General features: G+C 41.5%; 1 protein-coding gene across 1 annotated transcript; it reads left to right on the forward strand.

The window, feature by feature from the left end:
• Window positions 1-5,457: 5,457 nt before the first annotated feature.
• Window positions 5,458-15,557, forward strand: GZMK (granzyme K). The gene is made up of 5 exons (XM_040496922.1): window positions 5,458-5,592; window positions 5,955-6,102; window positions 12,506-12,656; window positions 13,435-13,704; window positions 15,164-15,557. Exons 1-5 carry the CDS (start codon window positions 5,532-5,534, stop codon window positions 15,335-15,337), a joined length of 804 nt encoding a protein of 267 aa, XP_040352856.1. The 5' UTR covers window positions 5,458-5,531; the 3' UTR covers window positions 15,338-15,557.
• Window positions 15,558-15,944: the final 387 nt, after the last annotated feature.

The raw sequence follows: 15,944 nt of genomic DNA on the forward strand, positions 1-15,944 counted from the left end.
ATTAGTGTATGTGACAATTTCTACTTGACCTCATCTAAACGAAACAATTGATTTTTCTGAGTTCCAGTGAGGCCAAAGCATTGTTTCTGATCATCCCCTTTGAAATACCTACCATTTTGTCTGTTGTGACTTTATTTATTTTATGAAACCCTTGTGATTAGTTCCAACAACTGACTTGCTTTGAAAATAATAACACAAGTCCTTTTTAAAGATATGTTTCAGTCGTAGAAGGATGATAAATTTGGCTTGGGACACACCACAGTATCTGAGATGTTCAAATACAAATGGACGTGTTCTTCCGTCCTCAGATGATTGTTTCCATCTTTCTCTTCCATGTTTATTTCCTTCCCTTCCCTTCCTGCTTCCACCTTTCTTCTGATTTTTATCACCTGGCTCTTTCCTTGACTTGACCTACATACCGACCCAAGTTCTTTCCCTAAAACCCCACCAGGCTCAAAAGTCCTCAATTCCTCTGTGCAAGGCCAGTGTCCCCACAGGCCTGGTGCCGGGAAGAGAGGTCAGGGCTACAAACCTTCCTTTGGCAGTCATCCCTGGTGAAAGGATTTTCACATGTGTAAATCCTTTAGGACAAAGATTGCAGACAGTGTGAGTGCAAGATTTTCTGGATCTGCATCAGGTCCAGGACATCACAGGGACCACCCCATGTGGAACTTTCTTCATGTCTCCCATAACATTTCAGCTCAGTGAAAATGAACCTCAAAAGCCACCCTGAAGAAGAAAAGAAAAAGAGATGTCACAGAAGGGCAGCTTGTGGCCTGGAGACCCAGCTGAGATAAGTAAGGACAGTGTCAGGGAGGCTGGGTGGTTCAGTCAGTGAAGCAGCCAACTCTTGGTTTTGGCTCAGATCATGATCTCGATGTTTCGTGAGTTCAAGCCCTGCATCGGGCTCTGCCCTGGCAGCATGGAGCCTGCTTGGGATTTTCTCTCTCTGTCTCTGTCTCTGTCTCTCTCTCTGCCCCTCCCCCACTCCCCACTCACACTGTCTCTGTCTCTCTCTCAAAAAAAAGAAAGAAAGAAAGAAAGAAAGAAAGAAAGAAAGAAAGAAAGAAAAAACAGGATAAAAAAGAAAACAAAAAGAAAGTAAAGACAGTGTCTGACCAGGCAGCCAGCTCCAGGAGCACTAGGAGCCCCCTCTGCCATTGTCAAGTGTTTTCCTGTGGTTGCTCTTTATGCCAAGATCTTGTATTTACCCACTGCCCTTTTCATCCCCTGCCGTTGTTCGTTGTTCCATAGCTGACTTGGAATTAAGGGAGGAGGAGGTGAAAGGCCTACTGTGTTACTTAACTCAGCAGTGGTGGGTAGGAAATATATTCATGTTTGAGAAAGGAAGGTGATTCAGAGGCAAAATATGCTTTGATGAAAAGTTAAGATGGAGGAAGGCATGATAAATTTCCTACCATCCCACTCTCCCACCCCGCCACCGCTCCACCAAGGGGAGGTCTCTGAAGGTTTTAAGTAGCTTAGGAAAAACCAGTGCTGCACGTGCTGCAACCCAGGTCACCCAGTTTCTCTGTCAAAGAGAAACAGTTGACTACTGAGACCACTGAAACACCTCTGCCCTTGAGGTTCAGGCCAAAGCCCCAGCCCAGGTCTGAGTCAAGGGGTACTTTGCTTTCCTTAGTGATTCTTCTCAAGCTCATTTATTTTAAGAAATCCCTGGCAGGGACGGCTGAAATCTGATGCTGCGTATATATTGCCTTGGGACCTTTGGACATGATGTCATCATACAGCACCCCAATGGCCGTTCCCATCCAATTTTCAAAACTGCCATAGTTTCGGGGAGCCTGGGTGGCTCAGTCAGTTAAGCATCTGACTTCGGCTCGGGTCAGGATCTCACAGCTTGTGGGTTCAAGCCCCACATCAATCGGGCTCTGTGCTGACAGCTCAAGAGCCTGGAGCCTGCTTCAGATTCTGCATCTCTCTCTCTCTCTCTCTTTCTTTCTATCTCTGCCCCTCCCTCGCTCACATTCTGTCTCTGTCTCTCTCTCAAAAAATAAATAAACATTAAAAAAAATTTTTTTTTAAAACTGCCATGATTTCATCATAATTGTTGGCAGATTCATTTCTCAAATGAGCTAAAGCGTTACTGAGCAGAAGTCAAGGCTAGTAGGGTGGTGGGCCATAAAGAAAGGACCCAGGGGAATTCTGCCTAATCCTGATCTCACATGCCTGGGGCTGAGAAGGATGGCACAGCCAGGGGAGTCTCGGAAGCCTTGGTGTTGGGAAATTTTTTCAAAGGAGGCTAAGAGGGAAGGGACAGAAAAAGCTTGAAACGGATCTGCTTTGTAGCTGTGTCTACAGAGCAGCGGTCAAACTACCTTCAGGGAAGACTAGGTGTGTTTTGGGTTTTTGTTTTGTTTTGGCTTTTTGTTTGTTAATTTGTTTGGTTTCAGTTTTAGTCCATTGTGGACTGATACTTCTATTCGGTGTAACACAAGTGAATAGAAACATTAAATTTTATAATAGGCATAAAAAAATATGCCCTATTTATGATTAGATGGAACAGATATGAAAGAGCATTTCATTAACTAAAATTAAGCAGTAGGGAGCCCTGGTAAATGGCCATAAAGAGCTTCTAAGCTGACTCTCAATTTCTGTCCTCAGTTTACCCAAGATAGGTAACGAACAGGTCACAGACTGAGACAGTTCTGGGGCCACGTTTTGAGTGGCGTGGCTTTAGAGGGCGTGGCTAATGAAAGTGACCAAGCAGGTGTTTAGGCTGGTAAAGGAAAAACAGCCCCGTTGAGAGAATTGAGAGAACCAACCACCCATGGTCTCTGGACAGACAGCTGTTCTATAAGGGTCTCCCAAAATATTGGAGGATCAAAAGAGAGAGGATGGATGAAAGAAAACAAAAACTCTGTGCTCAAAAAACAGCACCTCCAAGAGCAACCAATGAGGACCACTGAACACCACGTAGCAAAAGCAGGCCACACGTTCCCTAATTCGCGAAGCCAGTCCCGCGCTGAGCATCACCTCACGCTCTCTCAGCCCGGCACAGCTGCTGCAAAAGCCATCCAAAGCAAACATGGCTCTCCCCACAGCAGACTCAACAGAACAAAACCAACACCCAGAAATGAATTGGATCGCCGAGCTCATCATGTTACACAGCTCACTGTTCTCAAATCCAGGATCCTGAATATAATAACAAATGATACTATTAACCGGTGCCTTGGAAAAGCCAAAAGCGAATAACTCATTACTATGAACCAAACTGATTCTCAGAAGTTTCCAGGTCAGCTACAAGAAAGAGTTAGGAGACTGGTCCTCCCGACTGAACTAAATCTCACCCATGTCAAATTGCAAGGTATATGGCTAAATCCTTTCCCCCTCTGCACAGCCAGCTTGCCGCTTAGCACTCCTGAACCCCAGAGACTTCTCAAAGCAGGGCAGGCATGTGATCAGGTTGAAAGCAACGTGGAGCCTGGGGCCGGCACATAAGGGTTTAAGAACTGACGTAGCCACCTGCTAACTCGGTCATCTCCAGCAGGTCTTTATCCACAAAACAAGACTGACGGCCACCTCCCTGTCATTTGCAAGGACCTATGTGGATGTGAGTCCTCACTCCACAGAAACAATCAGCCCACAGATGTTTTTCACCATGCCCCTGACCTCTCCAGAAATGAAGTTCTGTCTTTTACACAGTTCATTTCCTCCTCAGGGTTCAAACCACTTCCGGGTGTCACACATTATTTTCTTTATGTTCCCAACATCACTGGGACACAGTAGGGAGCTGGCATCATCAGGTCCACTTTACAGTTTGGAAAAGTGGCTTGTGAGGGATCTAAGGCACATCAGCGGTGATAAAGATGACTCGAAAATTCATAGGGACATTTGGCTGGAATGAACAAGTTTGGTTTATTACGTGGCTTTTCTTGATCTGGCTCCTCCTTGTCTCACCCGTGGGACTCTGCAACAGGAAGTCGCTGCTCTGAACTGGTTTTGTTAATTCTGCTTATTTCACACTCAGAAGACCTTCACCAGTGCTGCACCCTTGGGAAGTGAAAACAGGATCTTTTTCAAAGGCTGTGCTCTGGCAATGTATTTGTTAACAAACAAGGTATTTCAGGTCAGGCAAATGATTTGGTCCCAGTTGCATGCTGTGTGACCTTAGATCAATTACTTAACATCCCTGCGCCTGTTTCTTCAGTTGTAATGTGAGTATAATTGACCTGCCTTCCTCACAGACATAAGAACTGAAAAGATATCAGTGATCACGTAAAGAGAACTTTGGAAATAATTTAAGACACTTCACTTATATTTTTGAAGTATAAGATATACAATTATAAAATTGTTTATTATTTTTCCCACTGTCTTATGCTGAAAAACAACAGTTTGGTAGGACTCTCTTGCAATCTACCAAGCATAATAGCTCTAGATTTCAATTCTCCTTGATGACAAAAATAGAGGATAAGACGCATGTATCTTAGAGAAAAGAAAATAAGGTCTGTTAATTCAAGGTAAATTTTGGTTGGTATCTCTGGATTGGGGTTCCAGTGCCTGATTTACCTGTTTATACTCATCTTATAAAATGTATGCTCTTGATCAGCATGAAGCACAAACAGAATCTTGAGGAATATGAAGTCTAATAGCTTTGCTGGTGATGAGAAAGTACCATAGAAAGGCTGTAATACAGTATCATCTGTTCCCGGGGAGAACGACAAAATGTGGTCTTTCATTTTGAAAAGATATTATTATCAAGGCCCTGGAAAACCGTATGATAATTTTCACTTAAAAATGAGTAAAGGAGTTTGGGATGAGCACTGGGTGTTGTATGGAAACCAATTTGGCAATAAATTTCATATATTAAAAAAAATTTTTTTTAAATGGGTAAAGGAGAGACTCCAAATTACAAATATGTTGCTAATGTTCCTTTCTAATACATGATGAAATCTCCGCCCCCCCACCCCCCTCCGCCAAAATGTAACTAAAGTTAACCCAGATTTAGTCAAGTTTAAAGTAAACGGCATGACTACGAATAAGTGTGCTACAAAATATAGCTGGTTTTCTCTGGATGGTGTTCAGGTTTCAACCAAGCCTTATTGCAATGCAATCATGCTCCGTGCAAAGTTCCACGTCTCTCTACGTAATACATCTATGTCCAAATGAAAAATGGTGAGAAACCAAATACGATAGGCACCATTTTCTGCCAGGAAAATAGTATTGATTTAGAGCAATAAACGCCTTGGGACTTTGTCTGCGACTTCATTAAGCTCTTGGATATTTATTATTCTTTCACCTTTTATAACACACGTACTCAGATATCGGAGATGTTACAGGAAATGAGATCGTTATTGCATAACACATCAAACAAGTGTCAACAGCTTGGATCCGATCTCCTCAAACAGATGTACACTTTCACACATAGGTGTGAAAAAAACCTTACTTCTGGAACACTTGTGGTGAGACAGTTAAAACTTTCAAAATCAACACTCGGTCTTCAGAATCTTCTTTCCTTTGCCAGTGCAGTCAGGATATTTCACCTGCGCTTCTTAAAGCAAGGCTTTGAAATGATGGAGTTTTACTTTTCTCTAATTTTCCTAACAGCTGGCGTTTCTATGACTCCAGAGTGTAAGTATCTCCTATACTTAGCACATCTGAGCGTTAAATGAATTTCTAAGTGATTGTGTTGTTACTTATAAATGAAATGATTTCTCACAACCATGTCTATCCCTCTAAACTGCACGATTAAATTCTTCTGTTGATGATATCATTGTTAAATTACATATGATTAAACCAATATATTATTAGATATTATTAAATGTGTTTTACAATTGTTTACCAGTGAAATTATAATAACTTTTAGGTGACTGTAGGGTTGTTGGTTTTTTTTCCACCCTTGAAATGATATATTTACTGTCAAAAGAAGAATGACGTGAAACAATCTGCTCAGATCTCTCATGTTGATTGAATCTTTGGGTTTTCTTCTGTAGGTTTCAGCATAGAGATTATTGGAGGGAGAGAAGTGTCGCCACATTCCAGGCCATTCATGGCTTCCATCCAGTACAGCGGCCACCATGTCTGCGGTGGAGTGCTGATCCACCCACAGTGGGTGCTTTCGGCAGCCCACTGCCGCTCCCGGTGAGTCCCTGCTCTGGGCTTTCGTGTTCTACCTCGACTGGCCAAAAGAGAAGCTCCCCTGTCCCGGGAGACAATTTTGTTTTTGAGCATTCTAAATGTGATGGGCACAGAAACGTTTGATGAATACACATGTGATATCAAGGGGTATTCATGACAGTTCTGTTCATATATACATACATATTTTTTAGTTGAAGTAGAGTTGACATACAATATTAAAGGAGTTTCAGATGTACAACACAGTGATGCAAAAATTAAATATATTCTGAGAGGCTCAACACGATTAAGTGCATTACAATATTACTGACTCTGTTCCCTATGCTGTATTCATCATCCCCGTGACTTATGAATCCCCCTCACCCATTTTGTCCAGCCCCCCCCCCCCCCCACTTCCCTCTGGCAACCACCATTTTGTTCGCCACATTTTTGTGTCTGTTTCTCTCTTTTTTGTCATTATTGTTTATTTGTTCACTGTTTTTGGTTCTGTTTTTTACATTCCACATGTAGGTGAAATCATAAGGTGTTAGTCCTTCTCTGGCTTCTTTCTCCTAGCATAATACCCTCTAGGTCCATCCATGTTGTGCCATGTGAATGGCAAGATTCTGATCTACCCTTAGCTTCTGTGATCACTGACCAACTGGTGGAGTTCACTTAGCCTCTTGCACACCCAAGTTTTCTGCCCTGAGTTTTCCTTTTCAGGGAGAGCTGGGCCACCTTTCCCAGGCAAGCCATTGGACAAATCCAAGTCCTCCGTGTAATGCCAGGGAAGACAGCAACAGTAGTAGTTGGAGAGTGGCATTCCAGAACTTTTCAGACAACTTGAGTTTGCACCTTCCCTTTCCCGTTTTACGAAAGGGTAATAATAATAACAGTACCTACTTTGTGGGGTTTTGAAGATTAAATAGTATCTTATTTAGTATGCTGGGGCGCCTGGGTGGCTCAATCAGTTAAACTTCCAACTTCAGCTCAGGTCATGATCTCACGGTCCGTGAGTTCGAGCCCCGCGTCGGGCTCTGTGCTGTCAGTTGGAAGCTTGGAGCCTGCTTCGGATTCTGTGTCTCCCTCTCTCTCTGCCCCTCCCCGACTCACGCTCTGTCTCTCTCTATCAAAAAATGAATAAACGTTAAAAAAAATTTAAATATTTTGGTCTGCTTAGCACAGAGTAAATACGAATAAATTGCAGCTGTTATTGTTATGTGTACAAGAAGCCTGCTTTGTTAAATGGATTTTTAAACCCCTTATGTTAATGCCTCTGCATCACCTTCCACCCCAGAGACCTGAGGCCCACAGTTTGGGAATCACAGCTGGAAAGGGACAACAGACTTCCCAGTTAAAAACAAAAAAGTTATAGCTGATTTGCACAAGGAGAGAAAGAGTTATTTTTTCTGGAATACTTAGAACAAAGCTTTTCCGAAGACAGATCACAACCTCTCATACTACATTTTGGTCTGTGATTCTCTTACGTCAGCTAAAAAAAAGTCCAACACTCTTCTTGGGGTGCTGTAACCTTTGCAAAAAGAAAAGCAATGGAAAACCAATTTGCTGTTTGCTGCTGTTTTGTTTACTTGTTTGGTTTGGGGAGAGGGTGTTTTTTTGTTTGTTTTTTATTTGTTTTTGTTGTTGTTTGTATGTTTCTTCCTTATGTTTCTTGCCCACATAAGCCAAGAAGAGATGGGGACTTCTTTCCTGACGAACATTAGAGCACTTCACTTAAGAATCTCTTGGCCACAATGGTTTGCTCTCCAGGCTACAGAACAACTGAATTGACTTGCCCCCCCCTTTTAATAAGACTAGACACAAATTAGGAATTTGGAAGTCTGTGGAAAGTGAGGACTTCTGTTTCATTTCTAAATAGCAAGCCGCTGATTTCCAATTTAAAATGGCTACCTCATTCAAATGAGGCTTTGCTGTCATAGAAGTCACCCTTATGTCCCTATTCAGAGCATGTGTGCCCCCCGGGGACCAGCTAGGCAGAGGGTGACTACCAATAAATGTTCATCCCATTCAAAATATGCACATCTTCAAATATTCTTATGGTACACATTCAAGTGGACTCTAACCTACCCAGACACAGAGCTTGACTTATTATAAACGCTCAACAAAGGCCGGATAGAAGGAAGGAGAGAAATTGGAGGACTTTTTTTTTTTTTTCTAAGCCAAAAACACAGTGTGTGAAGTCCTTCACAAGCCATAAAGTGCTATCCAAAAAGTGAATAATAGTATTAATTTGAATTTAAAATTTTGTCAAATGAACTTAACTCAGTAGGAGTGGGTCCTCAAACTGACAAATTGGGGAAAAGAGGTCTTGGAATTAAATTAAAAAAAAAAAAAAAGAAAGAAAGAAAAACCAACTCTTGCTAAATACCATTTTCAATGGCCAGAGTTTAAAGAACTCCAGAATATGTGGATCAGATTTCCTGTACAGGACACTTGGGTGTAAAAATGTAGGCGGATTGATGCTTAGAAAAATATTAAGCTTTATGAAATCCAAAATATTTATGAAATAGTTTAATGGTGGCTTCCCACAAATGTACTCCCAAGCATCCTGGGGGAATAGCTTACTAATTCCAGGCCCCTCTTTCAGCAAAACTGTGAAGGAGGCCAAATCTGGGGTGCCCCCATCTCACTAGCCGTTCCCCACTGCGTCTCTTGGCCCCTCCACTAGTTGCCATGCCAACTATAAAAGCAAACCAGTAAAAAGGCTTTTGTCTAATCTTATTTTCAGTCTTTCGATTTATCAGAAGCAAAATTCTCACCAACTCTTGTCCACCGTCTTCCTGAATCCCCTCTTATGCCTTCCCTCACGGAGCACCCCTCCTCTCACCTGCTTGGGCTGTAATTAGATGACCGCCACCCCCCTCCCCGTCCCCCCCCCCCGCCCCTTCCACATGGCCTCATCCCACCTCAGACAACTCGGGGCACCCAGAATAGATGGTGAGGATTCAGACCCCAGACTCAAACCAGCTGAACTTCAGTCCCGCCTGCATTGCATCCTGGAGCCTCCCCTTAATGTCTGTGGGACTTTCTCAAGTTTGTTAATTTACCTGCGTCTCAGTCTTCTCATCTGAAAAGTGGGGATAATCGTAATACCTCCCTCACAGGACTGCTGTGAGGTTTAAATGAGGGAAAATATGTAAAACGCTTAGCACAAAACCTGACACACCACAATAACCTAGTAAATGACATATAATGTCATTACGTTATTATCTGTACTTTCCATGGTAGTCACTGAGGCACAAGTCCGATGATCCAGTCGTGTTGAGGATGGGACTGTAATAGCCCCTCTCTGACAACCAGGTAATTCCCTCCTCTCTTAGACTAAAGAGACCTCCAGGAAATAAGGACCCTGTCTTTGTCCGCCCTGGAGGAGTGTCTAAGCAGAAACATGGCTCAGTGCCAAGGCAAATGGCAGAGGAAATAAGAGTCTCGAAGGGGCTTGGCATGGGGCTTACAGAGGTGTCATGGAAAGAGCACTGGACTTGAAATCACGAAAGCTGGGTTTGAGTCCTGCTTTCCCTACTTATCATGTGTGTCACCTTTGGCCAAAGAACCCTTTTACCAGTGAGGACTATACAGCACATCAACTTGAGCAATACTGAGAAGGGTAGAAGGGTTATTTTTAGGCCCAATAGTGAGGGTGTTTCAGTAGAAGCCTGGATGTCAAGAAAAGACTGCAAACAATATTTTTGTTCCTGTTCTGCATGTAGTTCTGTTCCAGGTAAGTCCAGGGTGGGACTCAGAAAGCTGTATTTTGTTTTAAACCCTCCAAGGGCACCTGGGTGACTCAGTCAGTTAAGTGTCCGTCTCTTGATTTTGGCTCAAGTCATGATCTCACGGTTTGAGCCCCGTGTCAAGCTCTGCATTGTCAGCATGGAACCTGCTTGAGATTCTCTCTCACTCTCTCTCACTCTCTCTGTCTTCCCTCTTCCTCTCTCTCTCTCTCTCTCTCTCTCTCCCTCTCTCTCAAAATAAATAAACTTTAAAAAATTAAAAAAATATAAACACACATCTCCATATGATTCTGAAGCAGGTGGTCCAAGAAAAACCCTACAACAAACAAATGAATGAAAAACGCCGGTATCATGACTTCTTTTCTGTGTGAATTCAGACGTGGGTTTAGCTAAGGAGGGGGAACCTAGAACTCAGGTAATTCCAGGTATTCTGTGGGAAGAAAAATTGACCTTTGTAGTATAGATTACAGATGAAGTGTACCCGGAAATGGGAAGTCAGAGAGCGTTCGTGGTCTGCTTGGGTTGTTTTTGATATTAACATGTCCCAGTGGAAATGAAAATAATCAAAACATTTCAAAGGCATTAACTCATCAAGGAAATTGGTAAAAGATGAGGAAGATCAGAAAAATTTTCGGCATCCATCCCCTAATCAAAATTCATCTTCCACACCCTGCATTTGAACCTCACAGCCTTCCTTGTGTTAGTTATTTATGCATGTATCCATCTTTTCTGTTAAAGCAGTAGTCCCGGGGCTTTGGTATCATTTTCTACCCTCCCCACCCCCACCCCCAAAGTTTGGATTTAATGAGTATGTTGAATTTGAGTTTGAATCAATCCTAGGAAATCTGATCCACATCCTTTGAGAAATTTCATCCCCATCCTGATTTTGCAATAGGAAAACTTTTCAACAAATAGAGCTGAAATTCCCCAAATAAACCAAAATAAACTCTTTTGGTAGAAACTGAACAGTGATCATTCCCAGCAGCCACAGTCCCACCATATTCAAAACTACCCTACTATAGTCATGAGCTTATTCTTCAAAGCTGAAACAACACTTTCTTCCTTTTCCTATATGTTTTTGTATTTTTAAAAAATTCTTATTAATCTTTATTAATCTGTAGGTATGGGAATGTGTGTTTTTTTTATTTTTAATTAAAGTATAGTTGACATGCAATATTATATTAGTTTCAGATGTATAACATAGAGATTCGACAATTACGTGCACAATGAAATGGTCACTATAAGTGTAATTACCATCTGTTACCAAAGGTATTACAATATTTTTGACTATATTCCCTAAGCTGTACTTTTCATCCCCTTGAGTTATTTTATAACTGAAAGTTTGTACCTCTTAATTCCTTTCACCTATTTTGCCCATCCCCCCCCACTTCTCCCCTCTGACAACCACCAGTTTGTTCTCTGTATCTATGAATCTGTTTCTGTTTGTTTGTTCGTGTGTTTTGTTTTTTAGATTCCACATATAAGCAAAAACCATTTGTCTTTCTCCATCTGACTCATGTGGATATGGATGTTTTTATTGTAATCTGTCTTGATCCCTTTGTCAAGTGACAATGAAATAGTTGTATGTAAACAATTGTCCTTTCATAACCTTCCTTCCTTCCTAAAGGATTTGAAGTGGCTTCCTAAAGGCACACGTTAAAATGGGATTTTTTTACAGTATGCCAAAAGCCCCAAGGTTTTGTCAAGATCTTAAAAAAAAATTGTTTCTATTGTCATAACTAGATGTAAATGTAATTTTGTCCAACATGCAGTAAATCAAATCAATTGTGGCACTATTGAAACAATGGTACTACAACTGTGTGTCACCAGGGGTAAAACAAAACAAAACAAAACAAAACAAAACAAAACAAAACTATTGTTTCTTTATCTGACTCACCTGTTTATATCTTCTAAATCTCCAGAATGGAATTTTCAATGTCTACCAACCCTACAGTGTCTTTATTTCAAATTAGCAATTATTTTTCACCTTGAGGAACATTTTCCCTTTCTTGTCCAAATACCCTTTCTAATTGAAGGCACAGAACATAGCTTGTCTGACAGCCATGTAATGGATCTTATTCTCCAAATGGCCCTGAGATGAGGTCTAGATATACAAGATTAGCAAATGCAGAGTTGAGTTTTTACCTTTTAGTTATTAAAACACTTAACGTTGGGAAGATGAGAAAGTTCTGGAGATTGATGTCAGTGAGACATGAACAATGTAAGTGTATTTAATGCTACAGAACGGTACGCTTCAAAATGGTTTAAAGTTTATGTTTATGTATATTTTACCTTAATTAAAAAAATTAACATTGGTGGATATAAATTTCAACCCACAACTCAAGAAATAGAATGTATTTCTACATAAATTAACATAATTTTGTTGTAAACTTGATCTCAGTCAGTTAGAACTTCATTCCTTTTCCCCACAGTAGGGTTTAAGTTCTGATATCCTTTTCCAATACTATGGAATTTTGAATTGGGGTGAGTCTGAGAGCAGACCTTTGGCCTTTGATATTGTCCATTCATGCTTGGGTCCACAAAGACCTCTGTCACTCCACCTAATCCTAGATGTGTTACCTTGGCGACGGTCCTTGTTCCTTGTCCACCATTTTTACCCCCCATTGGGGTATTTGGTACTTATTCTGTTCCTTCTATTCTCTGCTTTTTTTTAGGAATCACAAAGGCCAGCTTTTCAAAGTGATTTTAGGAGCACACTCTCTCTCAAAGAATGAGGCCTCCAAACAAATGTTTGATATTAAAAAATTCATACCATTCTCAAGACTTACATCATATCGTAAATCAAATGATATTATGCTAATTCAGGTATGTAGTATTGCCTTCCTTCAATTTCTCCAGCATTCTTATATAGCATAGCATATTTCAGTTGTTAAGTTTTCAATCAAAAGCATCTTGTTAGCATCATCCCCACGTCTGAGGTAACTGTGACATATTCTATAAAGGCCCATTCTACTCTATATACAGCCTTAAAAGAAACAAGAATTGATCACAAATGCATGAGGGCTGTGTTTATACAAGGAAAAGCAGTCATGATGCTCACACATGTGGGAAGGGAACATCCCAGCAAGCCCAAGGATCCCCACTGAAAGCTTTTTTCCCAAATGCTTTTATCATTAGCAAATGAAAAATACAAGTCCTTTATACAACTGAGCCAACCAAGTGAATTCAGGGACACGGAAGTGAGTTATATCTTAGTCTAGACCATACTTAGTCTAGTCCAAACTCAGTCTAGACCATACTCAAGGGTCTTATCCAGCGGAAACAGCCCAGCCCTGAAAGTCATGACCTATGGATGTTATTCCACAGAAACCCATCCAATGCAGAGTAAAGGCCAGTTTGCTTCAGACTGGGCAAAAATTCCTGCTCTGTGTAAGCTCCCTCCCCAAGCCTCATTGAGCTCTACAGGGAATGGGGAGCATTTCAGAAAAGCAACAGCCACAAATACAGCTGCAGGCTACCACCAAAGTAGATTCAAGAAGAGGGATGCCTTCCTAGACCAAAGGGACCACACATACATCGCTTAGACTAATAGCAGAATACTACTGGGAACGAATGATTATTTATTCTCTTTTCAATCTGTCAGCTTCACACGGCTGCAACACTCAACCAACATGTTCAGCTGCTGCACCCAAGCTCCAAAAATGATATTAGAGCTGGAACAAAATGCCAGGTTACTGGCTGGGGAGCCACCGACCCAGAATTTTTAAGGATCTCTGATACCCTGCATGAAGTCACCGTTACTGTCATAAGTCGAAAACTTTGCAACAGCCCAAGTTATTACAACCACAGCCCTGTTATAACTAAAGGCATGATATGTGCAGGAGATGACAGAGGCCACAAAGATTCCTGCCAGGTAAGAGATTATCAGGCAAACAGGCATCTCAGAATGCTGTGTTGTGTGCAAAGGCTCCATTCGCTCCCCAACCCAGAGGGGAGGTAAGGAGAACACAAAATCCCAACCCCAGAAAGTTCCTCTCCATTTCTCCACTGAGTTCTCTGTTCTTTCTCATCCTCCCATGTGAATGAGTCATAAGAACTTCCCCCAGACATAAGCACCCTCCAAATATTTGTTAATCAGGGGGTGCCTGGGTGGTTCAGTCGATTATGTGTCTAACTCTTGACCTCAGCTCAGGTCATCTTGATCTCAGGGTTGTGAGTTCAAGCCCCACACTGGGCTCCACACTGAGTGGGAAGCTTACTTAAGAAAGAATAAATAAATACATACATACATACATACATAAATACATACATAAATACATAAATTTGTTAATCAAGATAACAGACTGCATCTGAAATATATAGTATGTGTTTCTTCAATAATGTTGATAAATTGACTAAAAGGAACCATAGTTATACTTTTCAGAATTTTTGGTTTCCTGAGGCAGTAAAAAAAAAAAAAAAAAAAAAAACCAAAACCAAAAAACCACAGGTATTCGTGTTTACAAGTGACAAATGGTGCAGATGAATTTCTGATCTTTAAGACATTAGAATGCACTATTCGCATCATGCTGTATTAAGCATTATCAAGGGGAGGGTATAATGATTTCAGAGACCACGTGTATCTGAAGTGCCCCAACACTGTCACCCCCCTACACTTCTATTGTCATGGCTGACCAGAGCACAACATGCTGTAATTTGCAATGTGAGTGGCAGCAGAGGCAAAGGTCGCTTTCCAGACTTGAAAGCCCCCTCTTATCATTCTGTCACTTTCCTTGACAGATCTTAGTTACATGTTTAACGGAGTCCTCTGGAATCAGTTCATTGAGCAAGTCTTCGCGAAGTGTTGTGTACATGTACATGTAGGGCATTACATTCAATTACGCGAGAATGCAAAAAGGGAAAAAAGTAAGATAGAGTCCCTGCCACCAATATATTTGCTACAATATATTTCTCTTTTCTGCCTGTTCCTATAGCAACTTGATTTCAGATCCAGGAGCACCAACATGAAATTTACAGTTTGAAACATTTCTCTCATTTCAGTGGGTTATTTTAAACTTTGCACTTACTCATTCCTTAAGGATTAAAGTTCTATAGTCACGGATTACCAAAGGTTGTTTTTACATGTAGTCCTAGACAGAGACGTGGGCAGAGAGAGAGACAGACAGACAGACAGACAGGCAGACAGATGGACAGAATCATTGTCCTGGCCAGAAACGGAGACAACCCACACTGAGAAAGGGGCTGTATCGGCCCTCTTTCAGGATACGACGAAACCAAGGGCCTGTGTAATAATCCTTTGAATAATCAATAATTGGTGGTAGAAAAAGTTCAACAGCTTCTTACCAAGTATCTATCTATTTTCTTCTTTCCAGGGTGACTCGGGTGGCCCCTTGGTTTGCAAAGGTGCCTTCCATGCTTTAGTCTCTGGAGGTCATCAATGTGGCCATCCCAAGAAGCCTGGAATCTACACCCTAATAACCCAGAAATACCAAGCTTGGATTAAAAGCAAGCTTGCCCCATCTCATGCAAACTACGACCACGAGTGATTTTCTTGGATCCACCAGCTGGCTTGTTGTGTTTTCGTAAGATGTTCTAGAGGCCACTTTGTCTTCATATGTAATTGGATGTCATTTAAGTGGAACTCAGTCAGGGACCACTCCTGCCCCCTTAGGACTGATTTTGTCAAGGAATCAAGTTCTTTTCCACATCTATAACTGCTGTATTTTTACTATGCTGATTTCATTCTGAATAAAAGTTAGAAGACTATGGCGTTTTCTTTTTATGGAAATGAGGTCCGGCAAACGATATACCCCCCACTCCACTCACACTCTCACAAAGGGCAAAAGGTGATTAAGCAAGGCCTTAGCCAGGCTCCACCTTCAGCCAGGTTTATGCTGTGATTTCTGCCGTGGATTTTATCCTAAACTGCATTTTGTTTTTAATTTTTAAATTTTTTTAAATTTTTTATTTTTTTTAACGTTTTATTTTTAGGACAGGGAGAGACAGAGCATGAACAGGGGAGGGTCAGAGAGAGGGAGACACAGAATCTGAAACAGGCTCCAGGTTCTGAGCTGTCAGCACAGAGCCTGACGCGGGGCTCGAACTCACGGACCGCGAGATCATGACCTGAGCCGAAGTTGGCCGCTTAACCGA

Source organism: Herpailurus yagouaroundi, unplaced genomic scaffold (genome assembly GCF_014898765.1).
Source record: "Herpailurus yagouaroundi ecotype Mexico unplaced genomic scaffold, PumYag 29, whole genome shotgun sequence".
In the NCBI taxonomy this organism is placed as follows: domain Eukaryota; kingdom Metazoa; phylum Chordata; class Mammalia; order Carnivora; family Felidae; genus Herpailurus; species Herpailurus yagouaroundi.